Raw genomic sequence first — 23,726 nt, forward strand, 5'->3', positions numbered from 1 at the left:
AGCCGAGCTGCCTTCTGTTTTTGGAATTTTATTAGAACATAGCCACGCCCATTTATTTACATATTACTTATAGCTGCTTTCAGCTACACGGGTGGAGTAGTATAGTTGGTACAGGGATGGTACTGCCCAAAGTTTGCCTACCCTGGTCTAGGGTCTACGTGTGTAAGGGAACCTGGGGAAAGGCTTGTATCGATTTGCACATATCTTATTTCAAAATTTTTATTTGTAGTATGCCCATGAATATGGCAATCTGTGTGTACACAGAAACAATTTCTGCCCTGAGCACAAACTTTCCTTTGATTTCACATGTTGATAATCTGAGTAACGTGTATGAATATTATTTATATTTAACGAAAGTTTAATTTTGACCCATGTACCATAATACGTTTCCATTTGAAACTTTCAAATTAATTTAAGCATTTTTTGACTCTAGAGAACATTTTTGTACTTTGAAAACTATCATGGTAGAACTGTTCAAATTGGGTAACTCACTGGGAAAGAATAACCCTTCTGGCAGCAAATGAATAATTAAAATATTCTCATTACCTGTTGTGTTTTAAACTATTACTTAATCATTGTCAGCATTATATATAATTGTTCTCACAAATTCTTCTCTCCCAATTATAATTTTTATTCAGTTAGTACTGTATATTCGAGTAGTGCTTTGCCAAATATTTTCACTTACGTATTATTTCAAACAACTCTACGAAGTAGGCAGAGTAAGATTATTACCAAGCACCACCTTTCCCTTTGTTTTCAAGTGTGAAAATTGAGGCCTAGGGAATTTCAATGATTCCTTCCTGGTTCCATGGCTAATTAGTGCCAGAACTGGGGCTGGGATCCTATAATTGTTAGTAATTGGAATTACTCTTTATTTTTGTATTTTGTTACGGAAGCATGTATTTTCACTCTTCCAGAGAGATGGAAGAATATTAATTTCTATTCATAAAAATGACAATATTGAGCATCTTGTAGGATTGTTATGACCATTAGTGATTATGTACAAGTATGCTGAGTACAACTGTGTAAGCACTCTGCAAATAGTGGCTACTGTCATACTTTTCCCAGGATGATGGGATTATATTGATTTTTTTATTAGAATATATCATTTATTAGAATATACTATTCTTATTTTTTCTTTTGTAAGAAAAGGTATAAAAGGTATAAAAACATCCACCGTGGTTACATTCCCCATGTGAGCTAACTGTATTGGAACAATTTAACTCAACACAGTGTCTCAAACTCAAATACAATGCAGCTTTAGAGTTCATGTTTCAATTTTTTTTTATTGTAGTGGTATCATTTACTCTGGTAAATTCATATCCCAATTTAAAATGCCCCAAAGCAAATAAAACTGTTATAAATTCAAGTACGATATTTCAAAATGTACACGTTACATACACTAGCTGCACAGTGGAATTACTATAATAAGCAGTTACATTCATGATGCCCAGTACTAAGTTGTTAACACTGCATATCACAAGATATATTACATTGTTATGATTACTGTTGCTAAGTACAGTAACTTTACTACAATAGCTTGTATGATTGCATTTGTCAAAGCTTTAATAAAGTTAGCAACATTTAACTAGTATTGAATGAAAATATTTTTATGTATAGGATGTATTTTAGGTAAGATGCTTATGCAAGAATAAGCACTTAACATGCTGTTGTATCCTTGACAACAAAATCATCCCTTTCACTAAATAGAATAAGCCAGGCCAAAAGAAATCTGAAGGAATTGGAAAAAAAAGAGTTAACTTTATATCCCTGTATTATGTTAAGGATTATTTAGCATAATTTTCTTCTGGTTAAAATATACTTTTTAAAGTTGAAATAAAGTGGCGGGGGGAGGGAGAAAGAGAGAGAAATTGCTATTGCAAAGGCTGTACTAAAATGCTAACATAGCTATAGCCCTTGGATGATACTTTAGCTGGGAAAAAAGTATGATGAGTGGTACTCAACGTTTTTTTTGTTTAGAAAATAATTACTAGCCTATAAATTTCTAATGTTTGAAAACAGGTACTTATTATTTAAGGTTATAAAATAAATATACCTATATTAAACAAATTAGGTTGTTTAAAAAGCTTTGCAACAATCCTTGACTGATTCACAAATATATTTTCTATCCATATTTATTACAGTTTGAACAATTTAAAAACATAAATCCTTCAAATACTCTTAGCTTAGATAACAATACTGTTATCCTAATTCACATAAATGATTACAGGAAATATTTATAATAGTTCATATAGTATCTTACCTAATGCTCACGTCAAATACTCCAATTAATCACATTTAACTTTATAAATGGAAAAGTTGGAATGGTGAGAGGTTCGACAACTCTGTTCTAGTAACTGTAGTAACCAGCTTTTCATATTTTGCACAGCTGGCCTCAGTTTTTGTGGGAGAGGACATATCCTTTAAAGTTCTTTGAATACAGTAACTTCTGGAAATCAGGTAATGACTACAAAACACTTTTAGATGAAGATCAATTTTATTAAATCATCAAATTAGCACTGGGTTGTGTTTCTACAGTTTGCTCAAAACTGCTCATGGAAAATAATTCTTCTTTTTCTAAGTGTGCAAATAATTGTCTCAAAAGGAAAATTTTTGGTTAAATGAATAGTGAGTCCTTAAAAGTTTGTTTATAATTGCTTTCTTTTTTAACTAGAAAAATATCTTTAGATACAATCAGTCGTAGAATAGTGATGAATAACTGTGATGCTTAACATAATATAATCATATTTAAATAAACTATTCCCTTTTCCTTTGAGTATTCAGCCATTGAGTGAAATTTCGAAGACTTTACTAAGCCAGCTAATGCTTACAGGCTCTGATAAAATTTCAAGGGAAAAAGAAGAGTATTTGGAGAATAAATAAAATAGAAACCGTACAGAATTTCTGAGTTTATTAAGTTCCCCCTCTCCAAGAAATACATCCATAATCAGATCCAGAGAAATGTTGTCCCATGCCATGTTTTATTCCCTAAAGAGAATCACACATTGATCCTCACATACATACTTAATAACTTACATTTTGGGACAGAAGGGGGTCAGCATTGCCCCACCTTGGTCCATTCTAATATCATTTTCAAGTCAAGCAAATACTGTCTTTGGATTAATTAGCTGCTGATGGAGTTTTGATAGAGGGGATACTGCACGATCTCCTCATGATAAGCCTGACTTCTATATCTGGTAGATTATCCTGTTTAGTCTGTAAACACCCTTCATCAGTGGCTGCTAGATGAAGATCAAATCGAAGAGAAACAGATTTTTTCCTTAATCGAGGGTTATCTTTAAAGAAGGAACCTTCCCATTCTTTAATAACTTCATCCACTTTCTCTGTCCTGAAATGATAAAATAAACCTCTCTAAATGAAGTATGGATATATTAAAAATATGTAACATGTATTTCATATGAAAAAGAAATCAAGAAGTTTGTATAAATTATAGTGTACATTTACAATTATAATATTCAATTTACATTATGGAATTTATAATTTATGTACTTTAAAAATCAAATGACTATAATTTCTAGGGAATTCTATGGAATTTTGATGTTTTGGTTATAGCTTTAGAAAAATGGTGAATTGAGGATTGAGTACTCCATCTAAGTTTTTGATTAAATATATTCGTATCAGATTAAAAATCACAGCATTTTAAAATTATGTTTGGAAACATTCAAACAAAGATTACTAAGATTACTCAACTGAGATTCATTTCTTTACATATGTTTATTATTATTTCTTAGTCAAAATTAATTTACTTACTGAATAGTACCATGAGCTTCAGTGCTTTCCTTCACGATATTTCCATTTAATATTGCCTGTTTGGTCACTGTTTCCACTTTTTCGTTCTCACACTTTTGTGGGACTTTCGTTGAAAAAGATATTTCATTGATAATGGCTGTGAAAATTTTATTTATGAAATATTAAATTGAGGATAAAAAAAAAATGGCGGCGTGAGGTGAGCCTCTGTAACGCTCCCCTGGAATTTACAACGAATCGGACAACAATAACTCCACAAAGGACTCCTTGCACAGCAGACAGGCAAGACGAAGAGGCCGACTACTGAATTCACCTCCAGGTGGGTGAATCGCGCGAGCGGGGGAGGAGGGAGAGGAGAAGTGCAGAGACGGAGCCTCGCGGGCGCAGGACACAGACCTAGCTCAGTGCTCGGAGCCCGCTGCGCCCGGATCTTCCGCAACTGCGGGAGAGGGAAGGACTCGGACTCCTAGGGCTCCGCTTACGGCCCACAGGGCTGAGGGGGCAGCATACAAAACCGCTGAACCCAACGCTCACTCACGGCAGACCTCGGAGCAAAGACTGAGGGAAGAGGGCTGAAATCGGTGGTTTAAGCCCTCACTGCCGAGCGGAGAACGGAAGCCTTAGGCACGGAGACTGGCCGCCCCCTCCCTACCCTCCCAGAGCTCGCCCCGCCCCCACCTGCCCGGTGCTAGAAGCGATAAAGTAGCAGTGTCGGATCAAAGGACAGAATATTTGCTGCTCTGAGAACTGTGGACCGCAGACACAGATTCGCAGCTCAACTAGTTCCGGCAAAGGGGAGGGAGCTGTGGAAGCAGGACTGGCTGTGGTGGTGGTCGCCGCCATTGCTCTGGGCCACCTCTCACAACTCACCCCGCCCCTGGCCCCACCTATCTGGGCGGATCCCTGCAGGAGTAAACAGAACTGCTGAAACAAACGGGCTCTGAATCTGGTGCAGAAAGAGCTTTGGAACTCCAAAAGCTCTTCGCATACCTATCAACCTGTTGCAGAAGACACTCCTGTAGATGTCTAGGAAGAGAAATAGTAAATCAGTGATTGCCATGAATAACCAAGGCAACAAGATAGCTCAGAAAGAAAGTGAAAAGTCTCCAGAAAAGGAACTTAGAGATATGGACCTTTGTGATTTAAATGACAGAGAATTCAAGATCGCAATTCTGAAAAAACTGAACGAGATGCAAGAAAACACAGAAAGGCAGTTTAATGAACTCAGAAACACAATCAAAGAACACCATGAGCATTTTACAAAAGAGATTGAAATCTTGAAAAAGAACCAAATAGAATTTCTGGAGATTAAGAACTCAATAGAAGAAATTAACAATAAAATATCCAGCTTAGGTAGTAGAGTTGACCAGATGGAGGAAAGAATCAGTGACATAGAAGATAGGAACCTGGAATTTACACAGAGGGAAGAAGAAAGAGACTTGAGACTTAAAAGAAATGAAAGAACTCTACAAGAACTTTCTGACTCCATCAGAAAGAGCAATATAAGAATAATGGGTATACCAGAAGGAGAAGAAAGAGGGAAGGGAACAGAGAATATATTCAAACAAATCGTCGATGAGAACTTCCCAAACTTGTGGACAGAACTGGATCCTCGAATCCAAGAAGCAAATAGAACACCTAATTACCTCAATCCCAACAGGCCTTCTCCAAGGCACATTGTATTGAAGCTGTCTAAAATCAATGATAAAGAAAGAATCCTCAAGGCAGCCAGGGAAAAAAAGACGGTAACTTACAAAGGAAAGCCCATTAGATTATCATCAGATTTTTCAGCAGAAACTCTACAAGCTAGGAGGGAATGGAACCAAATATTCAAACTATTGAAAGAGAGAAATCATGAGCCAAGAATAATATATCCAGCAAAGATCTCCTTTAGATATGAAGGAGGAATAAAGACCTTTCCAGACATCCAGAAGCTGAGGGAATTTTCTAATACACGACCTGCACTACAAGAAATACTAAAGGAGGCTATTAGACCACCATCAACAGGGACAACTTGTGGCAACCGAAACATAAAAAGGGGGAGCGTAAAGGCCTGAACTGGAATATGGGAATAGAGAAAGTAAGCGTACTGAAGAAACTGGAATACTCTAAATATCAAACTTTCTTTTACATAAACTCAAGGGTAACCACTCAAAAAACATCCAAATCTGAAATATATACTGTAATAAAAGAAGAAACAGAGGGAAACATCATAGAATACTACCACACAGAAATAACAGACAACAACAAAAAGGCAAAGAAACAATGGAGACACAGCCTTACCAGAAAACTAAAGACAGAATGACAGGAAATCCTCACATATCAATAATCACCCTAAATGTAAATGAACTGAACTCACCAATAAAGAGACACAGAGTAGCAGATTGGATCAAAAAACTAAACCCAACCATATGCTGCCTACAAGAGACACATCTAAGCTACAAGGACAAGCATAGACTCAAAGTGAAAGGGTGGAAATTGACACTTCAAGCAAATGGTACCCAGAAAAAATCAGGTGTAGCCATAATGATTTCCGATGAAACAGACTTCAGGGTGAAAAAGATAACAAGAGACAAAGATGGACATTTCATAATGGTAAAGGGGACTATACAACAAGAAGACATAACAGTCATCAATATTTATGCCCCCAATCAGGGAGCACCGAAATATACCAAGCAACTACTAACAGAACTAAAGGGAGAAATTGACCAAAACACAATTATACTAGGGGACTTAAATACATCATTGACAGCTATGGATAGATCATCCAAACAGAAGATAAATAACGAAATTGCAGCCCTAAATGACACATTAGATGAATTGGACATAATTGACATATATAGAGCACTTCATCCTAAAACATCAGACTATACATTCTTTTCTAGTGTACATGGAACATTCTCAAGGATAGACCATATATTGGGACACAAAATCGGCCTCAGCAAATTTAAGAAGATTGAAATCATACCAAGCATATTCTCTGATCACAAAGCTTTGAAATTGGATATCAACTGCAAAAAGAAAGCAGGAAAAAACACAAATACATGGAGATTAAACAACATACTTTTAAAGAACGATTGGGTCAAAGAAGAAATTAGAGGAGAGCTCAAAAGATACATAGAAACAAATGACAATGAAAATACATCCTACCAAAATTTTTGGGATGCCTTGAAAGCAGTTTTAAGAGGGAAATTTATATCATTACAGGCCTATCTCAAGAAACAAGAAAAATCCCAAATAAATAACCTCATGTTACACCTTAAAAAACTAGAAAAAGAAGAACAAGCAAAACCCAAGGTCAGCAGAAGAAAGGAAATAACAAAAATCAGAGCAGAACTAAATGAAATAGAGAACAAAAAGACAATAGAAAAAATTAATGTGACAAAAAGCTGGTTCTTTGAAAAGATTAACAAAATCGACAAACCCTTGGCTAGACTCACTAAGATAAAAAGAGAGAAGACACTAATTAACAAAATCAGAAATGAAAAAGGGGAAGTTATCACGGACACCACAGAAATACAAAGGATTATCCAAGAATACTATGAAGGACTATATGCCACCAAATTTAATAACTTAGAAGAAATGGACAAGTTCTTAGAAACATATAGCCTTCCAAGGCTGAATCATGAAGATCTGGAAAATCTTAACAGGCCGATCACCAGTAAGGAAATTGAATCAGTCATCAAAAACCTTCCCAAAATCAAAAGTCCTGGACCAGATGGCTTCACCAGTGAATTCTACCAAACCTTCAAAGAGGATCTAATATCAATCCTGCTCAAACTCTTCCAAAAAATTGAAGAAGAGTCAGTACTCCCTAACTCATTTTATGAGGCCAACATTACCCTGATACCAAAACCTGGTAAGGACAACACAAAAAAAGAAAACTACAGACCTATATCTCTGATGAATACAGATGCTAAAATCCTAAACAAAATTCTAGCAAATCGAATACAACAATGCATTAAAAAGATTATTCATCACGACCAAGTGGGGTTCATCCCCGGGGCACAAGGATGGTTCAACATTCGCAAATCCATCAATGTGATACATCACATAAACAAAATAAAGGACAAAAATCATATGATTCTATCAATTGATGCAGAAAAAGCATTTGATAAGATACAACATCCATTTATGATTAAAACACTTACTAAAATTGGTATAGAAGGAAAACACCTCAACATAATAAAGGCCATATACGACAAGCCCTCAGCTAACCTCATAATTAATGGGGAAAAGCTGAAGCCCTTTGCTCTACGTTCAGGAACACGACAAGGTTGTCCCCTATCACCTCTGCTTTTCAACATAGTGTTGGAAGTCCTCGCCAGAGCTATCAGGCAAGAGAAAGAAATAAAAGGCATCCAAATTGGGAATGAAGAAGTTAAATTGTCACTCTTTGCAGATGACATGATGCTATACATAGAAAACCCTAAAGACTCCACCAAAAAGCTATTAGAAACAATCAATGAATATAGTAAAGTTGCTGGCTACAAAATCAACGTACAAAAGTCCATTGCTTTCCTATATACCAACAATGAAATCTCAGAAAAAGAGATAGAAAAAACAATTCCTTTTGCAATTGCAGCAAAAAGAATAAAATACCTAGGAATAAACTTAACCAAGGATGTGAAGGATTTATATGCTGAAAACTATAAGACATTTTTGAAAGAAATTGAAGAAGACACAAAGAAATGGAAAGACATTCCGTGCTCATGAATTGGAAGAATCAACATAGTTAAAATGGCCATATTACCCAAAGCCATATACAGATTTAATGCAATCCCCATTAAAATCCCAATGGCATTTTTTAAAGAAATAGAACAAAAAATCATCAGATTTGTTTGGAACCACAAAAGACCCCGAATAGCCAAAGCAATATTAAAAAAAAAGAACAATACTGGAGGTATCACACTCCCTGATTTTTCCTTGTACTACAGGGCTACAATAATCAAAACAGCTTGGTATTGGCGGAAAAACAGACACATAGACCAATGGAATAGAATTGAGAACCCAGAAATAAAACCATATAAATATGGACAGATAATTTTTGACAAAGAAGCTAAAAACATACGATGGAGGAAAGACAGCCTCTTCAATAAATGGTGCTGGCAGAATTGGATAGCTACGTGCAAAAGAATGAAACTGGACTGCTATCTGTCACCATGTACCAAAATTAATTCAAAATGGATCAAAGACTTAAGCATAAGACCTGACACAATAAACTGCATTGAAGAAAACATAGGTACTAAACTTATGGACCTTGGGTTCAAAGCGCATTTTATGAATTTGACTCCAAAGGCAATGGAAGTAAAAACTAAAATAAACAAATGGGATTATATGAAACTGAAAAGCTTCTGCACAGCAAAAGAAACTATTGACAAAATAATGAGGCAACCAACTGAATGGGAGAAGATTTTCGCAAACAGTTCCTCTGATAAGGGGCTAATATCCAAAATATACAAGGAACTCATGAAACTCAACAACAAAAAAACAAACAACCCAATTGAAAAATGGACAGAGGACCTGAAGAGACATTTCTCCAAAGAGGACATACAAATGGCAAATAGACATATGAAAAAATGCTCAACATCGCTAATCATCAGAGAAATGCAAATGAAAACCACAATGAGATATCACCTCACCCCAGTCAGAATGGCTTTCATCAACAAAACAAATAGTAACAAGTGTTGGAGAGGCTGTGGAGAAAAAGGAACTCTCATACACTGTTGGTGGGAATGCAGACTGGTGCAGCCGCTATGGAAGGCAGTGTGGAGGTTCCTCAAGAAATTACGAATAGAATTACCATATGACCCAGCAATCGCTCTCCTGGGTATCTACCCCAAAAATATAAAAGCATTTCTCTATAGAGACACGTGTACGCCAATGTTCATTGCAGCTTTGTTTACGGTGGCCAAGACATGGAAACAACCAAAATGTCCTTCGATAGATGAATGGATAAAGAAGTTGTGGTACATATACACAATGGAATACTATTCGGCGTTAAGGAAAGATGATATAGGAACATTTGTGACAACATGGATGGATCTCGAGAGAATAATGCTAAGTGAAACAAGTCAGACAGAAAAAGCAGAGAACCCTATGATTTCACTGATATGTGGTATATAAACCAAAAAGAACAAGACAAACAAATGAGAAACAAAAACTCATAGACACAGACAATAATTTAGTGGTTACCAGAGGGTAAGGGGGTGGGGGGTGGGTGATGAGGGTAAAGGGGATCAAATATATGGTGATGGAAGGAGAACTGACTCTGGGTGGTGAACACACAATGGGATTTATAGACGATGTAATACAGAATTGTACACCTGAAATCTATGTAAATTTACTAACAATTGTCACCCCAATAAAATTAATTAAATAAAAAAAAAAGAAATATTAAATTGAAATGTTGAAGTACCATTCAGTCAATTTATAGTATGTCAAAGTTCATTCAAATATTGCTTTTTTTTTTTTGCTATGTTAGAGTATTTAATTTACTTCCAGTCACTATAAATGGCACTTCACTTTTCAAGTTAGTTTACTTATATCAGAAACTCACCTGAAGGTAAAACAAAACCAACTCTAGTTGTAGGTTTTTGTTCTTTTTTCCCACCTTGGATACAACCATAATATCTGAAATTGGAAAGAATTATATTATAGGAGCAACATTGTATTAGCGTATAATTGAAACAAATGGTCACCAATAAGAGAATGGATAAATTGTAGTGGATTCATACAATGGAAATGTTATTTAGCAGTGAAAATAAATGCACTAAGGGTACATTGTATCTTTATGAATAAATCTCCCAAGTGTAACAGTGAGTGAAAAAAATGGGTGAGTTGTAGCTAATTGTATAAAGATTAAAATAATATGCAAAACAATTTCATATTTTGTTTAGGAATACATACATATTGCTATAAAAGAATGTATGAGATGAATAAGCATCAAATTCAGGAGCCAGGTTAGACTGAGGAAGGAGGATGCGATGTGAGTAGATGTGGGGGTGGGTTGGGGTTGGGGGTAAAGGGGGTTGTTGATAGACTTCAACAGCATTTTATGTTTCACTGCCTGAGCTAGGGGAAATGCATACGTGGGTGTTCGTTATATTTTTCTTGATACTTTCTTGTATATCTTAAATGTAGCATAATACAATTTTTAAAAATTGTAGTAATATTAAATACCAAGTTATCCTTTCTTCAAGAATTAGGAGTTAAATGAAATTTATAACCATTTATCTTATTTAATAATAAATAAATGATATATGTATATTTATATAACACTGTTTTAAGCACTTTGCAAACATTAATTCATTGAACCCTCATAGCAATTCTATGAGGTAGGTAATAGTATTCCCATTTTATAGATTAGAAAACAGGCACAGAGAGCTTTAATAGCATCTGGCATCACTCGGCTAGTAATTGGTACATTTTGAATTCAGTTTATGTTTTTCAAAGTTTTGTAAATGTCAAGACTCATTAGAGGCTAAAGCAGTTTCATCTAGTTGTATAGAGGACTCAGAATTCTGAAGGAAGCAAGAATAAAGGTTTCTTTTTATGGGAACATGGACAATTGGAGGTTGTGCTGTGCTCAAAGCCATATGACCTTGTAAGTGATTGCAGATTATGAAATTGTGTGAATTAATAAGAATTCCTCTTTGATACCTTTTGTTATCAGGTCATCTGTTATCAAGTCTTCTAAACTGTGCACTATGGACTCCATTGCTTTCCATGGTTATAACCATGGAAAACCACATATGGTTATAACCATATATTGTTATAATATAACAATAACACCATCGTTATTGTTGTTATTATTATTATTATTATTATTTTGGTGTTTGATGTGTGGTGGGAGTGGGCCTTTGGGGTGGGGGGATGTGGTAATAATATGTAAGTTTTCCAACCTTTCTTTGTGGGTGGCCCGTAAAAGGCAATGACTAATTCTAAAAGGGCTGCATAAACATGGAAAGAGAGAAAGTTAAGAAAGGTTATTTGTGTAGCTTTTGGGAATTGTTCACATTTCATTCTAGGCTTGATGTGCTCTTTGTTGTAGCCAATGTCCCCGATTTTGGCTGTTTTTCCTAATTTGGGGAAGCTGGAAATAGTTCTTCCTCATAATCTTTGCAGTGTGCACTAATCCTATTTTATTGTAGGAACTCCATGAGCAAGCCTTGGTGATGATGGGGTTTTTTAGATTTAATTTCTGTGATTACGTCAACAATGACGTAAGTGGCTCCACATTTCTGGCCACTTGTCATTAACTATATGGGATTAGGTACCTGATTTCTTCCTTTTCTAGGAGGCGGCGGTAAGTTGCTATTTCTTGTTCTAGCCTCATCTTGGTATTGAGAAGTATCTCATGCTCTCGAAGCTGCTTTTCGATGCCGCGCCTCACTTCTTGTAGCTCGTTTTCTAGTCCTTCAATCACGGCCTCCAGGCCTTGTAGCTGCATCTGGTGATGTTGCTCACTGGCGTGTAGAGAGTTTTCAAGGCCCCTTTCCTGTTTTATACAGACCTTTGTCAGTGAATCAGTGAAACAAAGTATGTTTCTGAAATCTGATTTGTAATGACTTCATTCTATTGTGTTCTTTCTTAAAAAAGTTGCGATAATTTTTTATTACTTAAGCAAGAAGTGTTTCCTTACAGCTTTATGTATGACCAAATTTTTTAAAATTTATATATATAAATTAAATTTGTATAAATTTAATTTAGTATATAAAATTAAATTTACATATAAATTTATTATATATATTTTAGTGTTTCAAAGGAATCCTGTGATGTTAATAATTGTTAGAGCCAAAAAAAAATCTGCAGTGTGATACTCTGATTTATTTGATTTTTTTTTTAAATATTGAAAAATGTAATATTGAATAATAAAGCCAGAGCAGACTACTTGTAAAAGTCACTTTAGGACAATGTTTAAATATTTTCCTCTTAGATGTCTCAATGGTGTGGATAAGAGACTCCCCACTGTTATGACTGAATAATGACAAAACCTCTAGTTCTCCACTCCAACAATTAGAGAACCCCAGGTGATAAGCAAGGATCACTCCATTTTTATAGGTGGGAACTAAATGTTGAGTGAATTGATAACAACCGTTACCATGAAGGAAGGAAGCAGACAGTTGAACTATGACCAAGGATAGAATTCAGTGGCCCTGACTTTTCCCTTACAGCGAGTTTCTCACTGTAAGGTAATGGGATAATTCCTTTCCCTCTCTTAATCAGGTAACATCTGGGGATTCAATGGACCAGTTGCTTTGGAGATCATTCTCACCACAGCATGGAGAGATTCAATTTCCACTTGCAGGTGGTGCCACTGGCGCCGGGCTTCCTTGAGTTCTGCTTGAGCTGCCTTTAAAGCCTCTTCGTCTTTGTCCATTTTTTTGCTTATATCTTCTTCTAGCTAGAAGAAAGCCAACAATAACAGTAACAGAAAAAAGAAAGAGCACTCTTGAAAAGGAGACATTTAAAGGCAATTATAGAAAAATAGCCTAAGAATCGAATCATTTTTTTCTTTAAGTTGTTAGATTACAAACGTATGTGCTAGTGCTTACTTACTAATTAATTATATATGTGAACAAGTCCATTGCACTCTCTGCCTCAGTTTTCTCAGATATGCAATGAACCTTAAAAGTCCCTTCCTACTGTCAGTCTATGAAATGCAGGAAAATGCACCTATTTTAATGAAAAGTAACAGTTTGCAGGACCTAAGTTTGAGATCTCTGATTCTTTTTTTTTTGAGACCTCTGATTCTTAATTTTCCATTATTTATGGCATTTATAAGGAAGAAAGATTGAAAATTAGCTACTATTTCCCCCATATTTTCTTTTCTGTTTTTGAGTGTGTGTGTGTGTGTGTGTGTGTGTGTGTGTGTTTTCCCCCTGTATTTTTCTTGTAGGCTGCTTTATAAAAGCAGAAAAACAGCTATGTATCCCTAAATTACTCAATTATTGGACTAGGTATATAGACAGGGAGTAAATCCTGCTGGAAAGTATGTTATGAATAATTTAGAGAATTAAGTTATCATAGGCATTAGAGATTCTAAAACAGACTTCTGTATCAAAGGAACCCCTGTTGATTTATCTTTTTCAACATGAACTTTTTAGAAGGCATGCTAATTTTGAGTATTTCGGGTAAAATGACTTCTTTAAAGATTGTTTTCTAAATGTCCTCTTATTAAATAAAGGGATTATTTTCTAGTCAGCTTAAATATTCTTATGCTGATATTGAAATTAAATAAAAGTATCCTTTGACAGAATTCTTAACATTTGGATCCAAGAGCAGTAGGAGCAATGTATGAAATTGATTGTAACATTTTGAAGCAAAAAATCACTTATGTTCTTATAAAAATGCATTTTAAAATTTAAAAAATTGAATATGATGGTACAACAGATTTTTTTTTTTGAAGGGAAACAGTAGAGTAAATGAAGTCTATGAATGAAGCTTAAAGCAAAGTATTAGAGAACAAAATTCTTCATACATTTCTTTTGGTTTGTTGTATCACTTGTTCTTAGTGTTAAGTTGGCAAAAACAAGCAACAACACATATTAGAGGAACTTCAAAAGAGAACGTCGAGAATTTAAGAAATAGAGCATAAAAATGCTTCTATTTACTGGTGTTTTAGATTTTGAGCGTGGACCTGCAGCTAGGCTTGTGTGATAACTAGATTCTGAAAATGGCTTCCAATGACCCACACTTCCTCAAATTCATATTCTTGGGTGGTGGCCTTCCACACCGAATCTGGGCTGACCCATCTCTTGCTTTATCCAGTAGAATGTGACAGAAGTGACAGTTCTAGGCCTAAGCCTTAAGAAGTCCTGACAACTTCTGTGCTTTGCTTTTTGGAACCCTGGGCCAACATCTAAGAAGTCTGGATACTCTGTTGGAGAGATTGTGTAGGGAAGCCAGATGGAGGGATACCCTGAAGCTACACAGAGAGAGAGAAACAGGCCCAGTTGTCTCAGCTGAGCTAGCCATCCAAAAATCCCATCAAGGTGCCAGACACATAAATGAGCCACCTTGGATGTCCCAGCCCAGTTGTGCCCTAAGATGACTGCAGTTCCAGCCAAGGTCATGTGCAGCAAGACTCACCCCACAAAACCCAATCAACCCACAGAATCATAACAGAGAACACAGTCGTTGTTTCCATCCACAAAGTTTTGGGGTGGTTTGTCACACAGCAATAACTAACTAATATAGCTTGTGTTGCCTTATTTTATAATAATTGATAGGCTCTCTTGAATTTATTCCAGCTGACTTTCTGCATTCTTTGAAACTAATCCTCTAATGTAGATTTACGTTAAAAAGACTCAAAATAAAACTTGCTCTAGAGTAGTTTTGCTTTTTTACTTCATGCATTTCAGCATTGTGACTTATAAACTAAATAATTTGTATTTTTGTTGTTGCAAAAATAAAATGTTTATTTGATTTATGATTTTCAGAAATTGTCATCTATTAATTCCTCCCCCTTTCCCTCTTTGTAAAAGGTGAATGAACTATTCCAACACTTAAATCAAGTATCCCAGTGACTTTTCTCAATCTAGGACACTGATCATTCTTTATGAAGACTGAAAATGTTATCAGAGGTGAAATTTATAATGTTACTAAAAATGAATTGGAATTACTAATGAAATAAATGATTTCATGAAATAATGATTTCCCAGCAACATTTTTTCCCTTTGGATGTTCTTAAGTTAAACTCTTTTCTATACCTGAGTGGTTGGAATAGAACTTGAACTCAGACATGGTAGGTGAACTAACTAACTAACTAACTAAATCCCTGAATTTCTGAATCTTTGTTTCTAAAATATTTGTTTGTACATTTGTTTAAATAGTTTATACCATAATTAATTGCTAAAGATAATTGTCAAAGTGAGTCTATGAAACTAAGATTTAGCCCTTATTTAACTTGGTTCTCTCTTTCTCTTTAATACTTAAATATTGCATGCCTCGTATTAGAAATAAACATTTTTCCTTATAGCACAAAAGCAAAAATCTATAATCTATGTGGAGTGTCTATCAATTTGGGGAATTCTGATTGTCCCAATTTATGTCTCAATTGTTCTGAATCCCATGTTCACATACTCAGATGATTTCTATTTATAACCATCTGGTATAAAACCGAACTCATTAAAAAGGTTTAGAAATATTTCAGTTTTTTTCTACAAAGTGTGCAAATTAATAAATCTTACTGTAAAGCTTGTCATTTAAAAGATGTTCTTTGAATCATCTCTATAAATAACTCCGTAATATCTTTGAAGGGTATTTGAAATGCCGCCTCCTTTGGAGGATGTCTAAAGGAGGTTAGAGTGCACCATTTTATTGTATGTTGACCCCATGTTTTAATGATAGGAACCTCATAATTTATATAAACATCAAATGCATTAATCAACATTTATTCAATGGTCATTTAACAGTAAAATCACAGCATTTCCCCCTATAGTCCCCGTCTCAGTGCAGTAAAACCTAAATTCCTTCCCCAGAATATGCTGCATTGAAAAGGAAATACTGTACCTCAGAGAGGCCGGGAGAGGAATTGGATAGACATGGATTGTCTCCTTCTCCTGGAAGGTGCCTGTCTGTATGAAATCATTACCTGGATCCTTGCTGAGAGCACGGTCTCTATCTGATTTCTGGTGAGGAGCTTTTCATAGTTTGCCCTGATCTCATTGAGTAGCTGGGACAGCTCCATTCTTTTCCCATCCTCCACCTTGGCTAACTGGACCTTATCGATAGGATGAGTCGCTGCTGCAGAGCCGCTCTGTCTGCTTCTGAGTGGAGAGCCCCTGTGTAGCCTTAAAGACGCAGAGCTCCTTTTTCAGAAGCAACGCTGGTTCTAATCAATTATGCTAGTACTTGGTAAACGTTTTTCTCCTGTTGTTGTTCGCATAGTAGAAGTGTCAGACTCTCCATAAAGGAACAGAAAAAATGAAAACATCCTCAGTATTCCTGAATAGGTTCTCTGTAAACATGAACACTTTGTGGTGGTGGTGCTGGTGGTGGTGGGGGGAGGTAATTTGTCTTGTGGGAAGGAAATGGGGCATACGTAAAGGCAATTATATTTTGTTTTCCCAAGATATTACATGGAAATAAATCTGAACCAAAAACATGGTAGCTGAACTTTTCTTTGACAGGCTTCCCTCCCACCCCCAACCATTTGGGTTATTTAAACAGAAATGCTGTGTGGTAGGGCACTAGGATATGTTGTAAATCTTGGATATTCTGACAGTTATTGAAAAAAGCTGCCATCAGATTAAGTTGACAATTGTCATTAGCCACAGGACTGATGGATTATATTTCTCTCAAATGCATACTGTGTGGCTAATGGCAGGCTGCTGGCCTGACAGCAGGGTTTGATGTATTGAGGTGAATTCCTGAGGGCATATTACAGATGAAGCTATAGCTAGAGATAAATGCTAACAGAGTATGAGAGCTGAGACTTAACATTTCCAGTGTTTTAACAAGGTGAAAAAAAATGCAACCAGATGGTCTCTGTGCAGGGTATATTCACTGAGGTAAGATTTATGGTGGGCTTGCTCCTTCATTAGTCAACATACAGTTAATGACAACTCATTCTTGTAAATATAACATTTGTGCAACTCTTCTAACTTTAAAAAGCACCTTTACATCTATCGTTCCATCCAATGTTCACATCCCTGTCCTTGTGTAACTGGTAAAGATGACAAGCCTGAGGCAGGAGGGGTTAAGGTGTCTTGGCCAAGGTCATAGGGTGATGTAATGACATCATTGAGATTGGAACTTTGATTGCTTGGTTGTGTTTCATGTATTGCTTCTTCTGTCTCTGCATTCTCCCTCTCTCCACCTAAATTCCTTGTTTAATCTGGCCAGCTAGTTGCTAGATGTGACTGAAATATTTTTGAGAATAGATCTATCACGACTGTTATTTGTAGGGTGGCTTGATGGAAATTGTATCTAGAGCAAAGTTCAGGAAATAATCAGTGCTTGGCTCCAGCACTCCTAGGACCTTTGAATGTGCATCATGCTTTCTTAATTTCTGAGTTAACTCACTGCTGGCCCACCCAGTCTACGCTGGGTATTCCCACAGTGCCCTCCAAGCCAAGCCCCTGCAGAGAGGAGGTTCCAGGTCATTCCTGTACTCTGTTTAAGCTGACCCACACCTCCTCCTACCCCCTCATCAGTCATGATGGATTGGTCCAAGGATGGACACTTGACTAAAAGACCGTTAATCTATAGGCCAGAGACCCATGAGGTAGCCTGATACAAGAGCTCTGACTTGCGAGGGTCACTTATGACTAGGCCAAATGGATTCTCTTTCTTGATAATTGCAGTGGTGAAATATAAAAAGAATCAGCTACTTGGTAGAAGGAGGAGAAGGAAGAAAGTAAAGAGTCACACTCTTGTTACTTTATGTAGCCCCTGTTAATCTCTGCCTAAAATACAGAGAAGGGAACTAGATTCCATAGCGGGCTGGTCCTGGCAATCTGCATTTTAAACAGGCTTCCCAGGTATTTCTAAGCACCCGAAAGTAGCAATTTCCAATAGAAATATCATGCAAGTCACAAATGCAAACGACATATGTAGCTTTAAACTTTCTAGTAACCATGTCAAGAGATATAAACAGAAGCAAATGACATGAATCTGAATATATTTTACTTAACCTGTCTAGCCAAGATATAATTATTTCAACGTGTATAATAATTATATATTTGTATATATTTGGTATAACATATACAATGTTGTTATAATACAACAATATTTACGTGTAGTCAATATAAAATATTCACGAGATATTTTACATTCTTCACTTTTGATACTGCCTTTGAAATCCAATGTGTATTTTTATAGCTCATCTCAATTTGGACAAGCCACATTTAAAGTGTTCAATAACCATGTGGCTCCTGGCTACTGTGTTGAACCATGCAGCTCTAATATTTGGGCCCTACTGGCTCACACAAATGAGAGCTCCATGCCTGGAACACTCCACATGCATACTAGATAAAAGGAAATAGTGCTAGATTATTTTATGGATGGGGCGAGGAGTAGTATTTATAAAGGTATTTTACAAGCATATGAGTAATGAAGTTAACCATTTGAAGATCTCAAATGTCATTTTTCAAGGAAAAAATAGTGCTAATTTACTTTTCAAAAATAGCACTCTTTATTAAAAAAATTGGTAACAATAGCTCATTAAATGCCATGGCATATGTAAAATTGTGGGGTCCACGCAATTCTCAGTGGTTTAACTATAGTTAAACCCTGTTCTCTTATACTTCAGAAATCCTAGCAGAATGCAAATTTGCAAGAGTGTCATTTTTATAGGGATTATCTTGAATCTGCTCTAGTTATTAGAAAAGGAAATCATTTGAAAATGTTGTACTTTGTTAATAGGGACAAATTAGTTATAACACACTTCACAACTGCCAAAATGTTGTGTTTGAGGACTGGTTCTAGAGACAGACATCCATGAGAGTGAGCCCCAGACCCTTGCCAGTTAGAATTCAAGACTGAAGGCATATTCATTTATCCATTTGGTTACTGGATATCTACTGTTTGCACAGAAGTGTGTTGGGTGCAGATAAAGTGCTAGAGGAGTCCTGAAGGGGAAAGGTGACCTCTTGGGTCATATGGTGGGGAGAAAAGATGGAGAAGGCATTATATAGGAAACAGCAGGAAAAAAAGTGGTTCAGGGCCAGATCATGGAAAGGCATGCTAAGAAGGCTGGATTTCGTTTGGTAGATAATGGAGAGTCCTTGCTGGTTTCTGAAATGGGGAGTCACATGGTCATATTCATTTGGAAGTAGTGAAAAAGATTTCATAGAAAAGACACCAATTAGGCAACCTGTGTTCATGAACAGAAACATAAAGCTATTTTTGAAGTTCAGGGTGAGAGATCATAGGAAACTGAATTTGAGTAATGGACATAGAGTAGGGGGAGCATGCATGAAATCAGTGGAGAAAGTGCCCCCAGGTGTTCCAAAGTTGGGTGTAGTGGAGTCCCAGCTGAGTCCGCAGGGTGGAGCAGCAGAGCTCACCAGACCAATCAGATTCAGATTTGGCCTGGGGGCGGGCTCAATGTAGGAAAAATGGCTACTGCGTGCCGGCTGCACAGGAGAAGAAACCCTCACCAGAAAAATGCCAACTGTCCTCCAGTCCTCCTCCTGCAGCCACACACTTCAGTATGCTGCCCATGTGTCTCCGAGACCCCCCCGGAGTCACCGTCCCTCCGCTGGAGCCCAAGGTGAGTGCCTGTGAGCGAGTGAGTCTGTGCGGGCCATTTAAGAGGATGCCTGTGTTTCCCGCAGCCTTCTGTCCTACCTGGTTGGAATGGTTGGAATCGCCACTGTTTTTCACATCCAAATGTTGTGGGGGCTCCTCTTCCCAGCACCAGTACTCCAGGCTGGGGAGCTTGGTGTAGGGGTCTGGGGTCCCTTGCTCCTCTGGGGGGAACCTCCACAGCTGAGATATCCCTCCTGATTCTCAACCACCACAGGGAGGCTTGGGGACTGTTTTACATCTCCTTCCCTCCTACCAGTCTCAAGGTGGTTTCTTTTTTTATATTTTTAGTTATAGGACTTCTGGTTGGCTAGAGTTCAGATCGTTCTCCAGGTTCATTGTTCTGTAATTTAGCTGTAATTTTAATGTGTTCAAGGAAGTATGTAGGCACAGTGTTCAAGGAAGGATGTAGGCATCATCTTGGATCCTTGCCTTTCTTTTCTGATCCCTGGAAAGTACATCTCTCTCACCAATTTGACAGGTGTTCCTTTAGCTTCCCTTTCAGTTTTTAAATTAGTTATTTTTCTAAACTTCCTTTCTCTAAATGATGACATTGTCCCTGCTGTCTTCTATTAAATGTCTTAGATAGTCTAGTCTTAGTCATTTTCCACTCTGTTACTTTATTCTAGACAATTTAATCCCTTGTATTTACATTCATCCTTTCTTGGATTTTACCTCTGTTGTCTTCTTTTTGTCTTTAAATTTTTTCAATTTTGTTTAAATGTTTTTCCTTAGGCTATTGTCACAGGTTTTCTCCCTCACAGGTTTTAGCATCCTAACAGGTATTCCTGAGGGTTTCCTAAAGGCATCCCTTAATTCTGCTCCACTCTTCCCCTGAATGCAGCTGTGAATTTTCTTCTCTTCAGCTTGGTCTGTGTTTCTCTGTAACTACTATTGGATGGTTAATGATACACATGTGTTTATTCACTCTAGGACTTTTTTATTTTTAATTAAACTTTTTATTTTGAGGTAATTGTAGATTCAGTTGTAAGACATAGTACAGAGAAATCCCACATATCCTTTACTGAGTTACCTCAACAGTAACATCTCATAAAATTATAGGACAATATTACAGCCAGGACACTGACATTGATCAGTTTAGATACAGAACATTTCCATCGCCACAAAGATTTCACCTGTTGTCTAAGGTCTTTTCTAAGTGTTGGCTCTGGGTGGTGTTCTGGGCACCATGAAAGATGCAGAAAGGAACCAGATGCAGAAGGAATCCTGTCAAAATTTCTTCAATTCAAGGTAGAAAATGGGATGTGACACAAGAAAGACACCTTCGAGGAGGGAGTTCGTAATTACTTTTTGCTGAATGGGTCAGAGAAGGCTTATAAAGGCAAATACAAGTGAAAAATACGAAGCTTAATTCTCCTTGTTGAAAATAAGGGAAGAGACACTCCCTCTCCCTTTTCTTTAGAACATTTACTTTAGAAACCTTGCAATTGTAAATTCTTTATCTGTTCCTTTGAAATGTAGGTGAATCTTTTTAAAAGCTAAATAAGCGTCTGGTCAGCATTATGATAAGCGTCTGGTCAGCGTTATGACCCAGGAATGTCTTTCTCAAGGACCTGGGACTCGTATCTGGGGGATGTAAACATCCAAGGAAAATGGCACCCCTGTCTCCCAGTTTTTGTAGGGAGGTAGGAGCTTAACTTGAGTGGATGCCTTGCTCCAAAACTACCTCCTTTTGGAAAGATATGAAGAACTTGTTTTTCTTTTATATAAAGCCTATTAACAAACGCAGATGGTGGTCCACTTACTTGAGGCTAGTTATCATTTATGTTGAGAACATGTGTGTAATGGGTTCTATCTGTTTGGCTATAAAATGGAGTGAGATTCTTTTCTGTCTTTGCAATTCCTTAGCGGGTTGCCTGTGTTGTGCATTGCATTCTGGCTTAATATTTATTCAAGTGTTTTCTTTCTCTCCTAACTTTGTGGGGAGGATTTCTGGATGGGGAGAATATTTTGTTTTTAATTATATTTCCCCAGCAGACTTCACAGAGGAGGTAGGATTTGACCTTGGCTGTGAGGGATAAGCCTACGTGTTACAGTCAATCTGTTTAAAAATATGTAACATTTTCTATTTGTAGTTTAACCCACATTTTAGGCAGGTGGAAGCTTTGCCTTGAAATTTAAAGGAGGTGAAATTTATATAACATAAAGTTTACCATTTGAAAAGGTACATTCACAATGTTTTATAACCAATACATCTCTTAGTTCCAAACCATTTTCATCAACTCAAAAGAAAACCTCCATTCTCAAAAGGAAGTATTCATTAAGCAGTCACTCCTCATTTCTATGTCCCCCCAGCCTAAGTAACCACCAATTTGCTTTCTGTTTCTATAGATAGCAGCATTAGTCAAAATAGCTGAAAGGTGGAACTAATACAAGTTTCAACAGATGAATGAATACACAAATTGTGGCATATCCACATAATACCATATTACTCAGCCATAATAAGGAATGAAGTACGGATATGAGCTACAACATGGATGAGCCTTGAAAACATTACACTAAGTGAAAAAATCCAGACGCAAAAGGACACATATTGCATGCTTCTATTTATATGAAATATCCAGATGTGGTTAAAAAAAAAAAAAAGGGCTTTTGAGGGAAGATTTTAGCATGGATGGGAAGACATTCTGTGCCAGATTTGGAACCTTTATTAGAGATAGTATGGTCATCTCTATGGTGTGGAGTGTTTTCTGGTAAAGAGAAATAGTAAAGTGGAAGAGGTAGAGGGGAGAGGTGGAGAGGGTGGCCGATGATGGAGGAGGCAAGAGTTTACAGAAATTCCTTTGCTTGGCTTTCAACATCCCCTGCCCCCCAAGGCAAACTTGTGTCTTGGTAAGACCCTTCCCTGACAATAGGGCTGGTCTCTTCCTGGTCCTGAACAACTATTGTAGCAGTGATAGTCTAGTCAGTCCTCAGAATCAAGCATTTTTGTGTTTCAAATGCCTTGGAAGCAGGAGTCAGCTTTGGTTTTCCTCTTTTGTCTTCTCCAGTAGCTTCTTCATGAAGAGACCTGTGTGGATCTGGCGTCTAACCTGTAACCAAAGTTCACATATCTTTCGATATGATTTTTGCTTATTGGTTTTCACATAATGTCTTGCATCACTGAGTTCTATTTTCAGGCTCAAATGCCCTCCCATGGCCCACACTGGCTAGCTCTGTGTACCTATTCCAGAAGCAAATGCTCACATCCGCTACCCCTTTCTGCCCTCTTACTTCTCCATGATGCCCACTGCCTGCTTAGTTTTTCACTGCCAGTGCAGAGCTTTCTTTGGGACTCTGCTCCCTGACAGCTGCTACCAGCTGCCTCTGTCTCCCCATCTTTCTCTTCTTCCCTTGCTTTTAACTTCCCAGTCAGTCTCTAAGTGTCTGAGCACCTTCCAGCTGCTCAGTACTGTTGGATAGCTTTGGAGAATACAGTGTGCATAGCTGATAGTACACTTGTATGTAAATGTGGATCCCTTTCTATGTAAGCTTGGTGTATAAAGCCTGGAATCTCAGAAGTGGCATAGTGAGGCTTTTCAAACAAAAGACGTTTTGCATTTTACAAGATAAATTGTAGCTGTACAAAAAAAATTTTTTGTTTGTTTTTAATTGTATTTTCCCCACAGATTAGGAAGAGGTAGTATCAATCTTGGCTATTAAACGAATGACCTGTAAAATACACAGATTGACAAAAATTC

General features: G+C 37.0%; 1 protein-coding gene across 3 annotated transcripts; it reads right to left on the reverse strand.

Annotated features, from left to right (window-relative positions):
* Window positions 1-1,290: 1,290 nt before the first annotated feature.
* KRT222 (keratin 222) lies at window positions 1,291-16,542 on the reverse strand. 3 transcript variants are annotated; one of them, XM_081028671.1, is made up of 6 exons: window positions 16,285-16,542; window positions 13,046-13,174; window positions 12,048-12,268; window positions 10,328-10,401; window positions 3,772-3,907; window positions 1,291-3,349 (listed from the first exon to the last, which is right to left on the reverse strand). In XM_081028671.1, exons 2-6 carry the CDS (start codon window positions 13,148-13,150, stop codon window positions 3,121-3,123), a joined length of 765 nt encoding a protein of 254 aa, XP_080884797.1. In that variant the 5' UTR covers window positions 13,151-13,174; window positions 16,285-16,542; the 3' UTR covers window positions 1,291-3,120. The 3 variants fall into 3 exon arrangements, with proteins under 3 accessions (XP_080884797.1, XP_080884796.1, XP_080884798.1); XM_081028670.1 differs by having other exon boundaries at window positions 16,367-16,527; XM_081028672.1 differs by having other exon boundaries at window positions 13,046-13,170; window positions 16,367-16,485.
* Between the last annotated feature and the right edge of the window lie 7,184 nt (window positions 16,543-23,726).

The sequence above is a fragment of the Rhinolophus hipposideros genome (genome assembly GCF_964194185.1).
Source record: "Rhinolophus hipposideros genome assembly, chromosome: 20".
Taxonomy (NCBI): Eukaryota; Metazoa; Chordata; class Mammalia; order Chiroptera; family Rhinolophidae; genus Rhinolophus; species Rhinolophus hipposideros.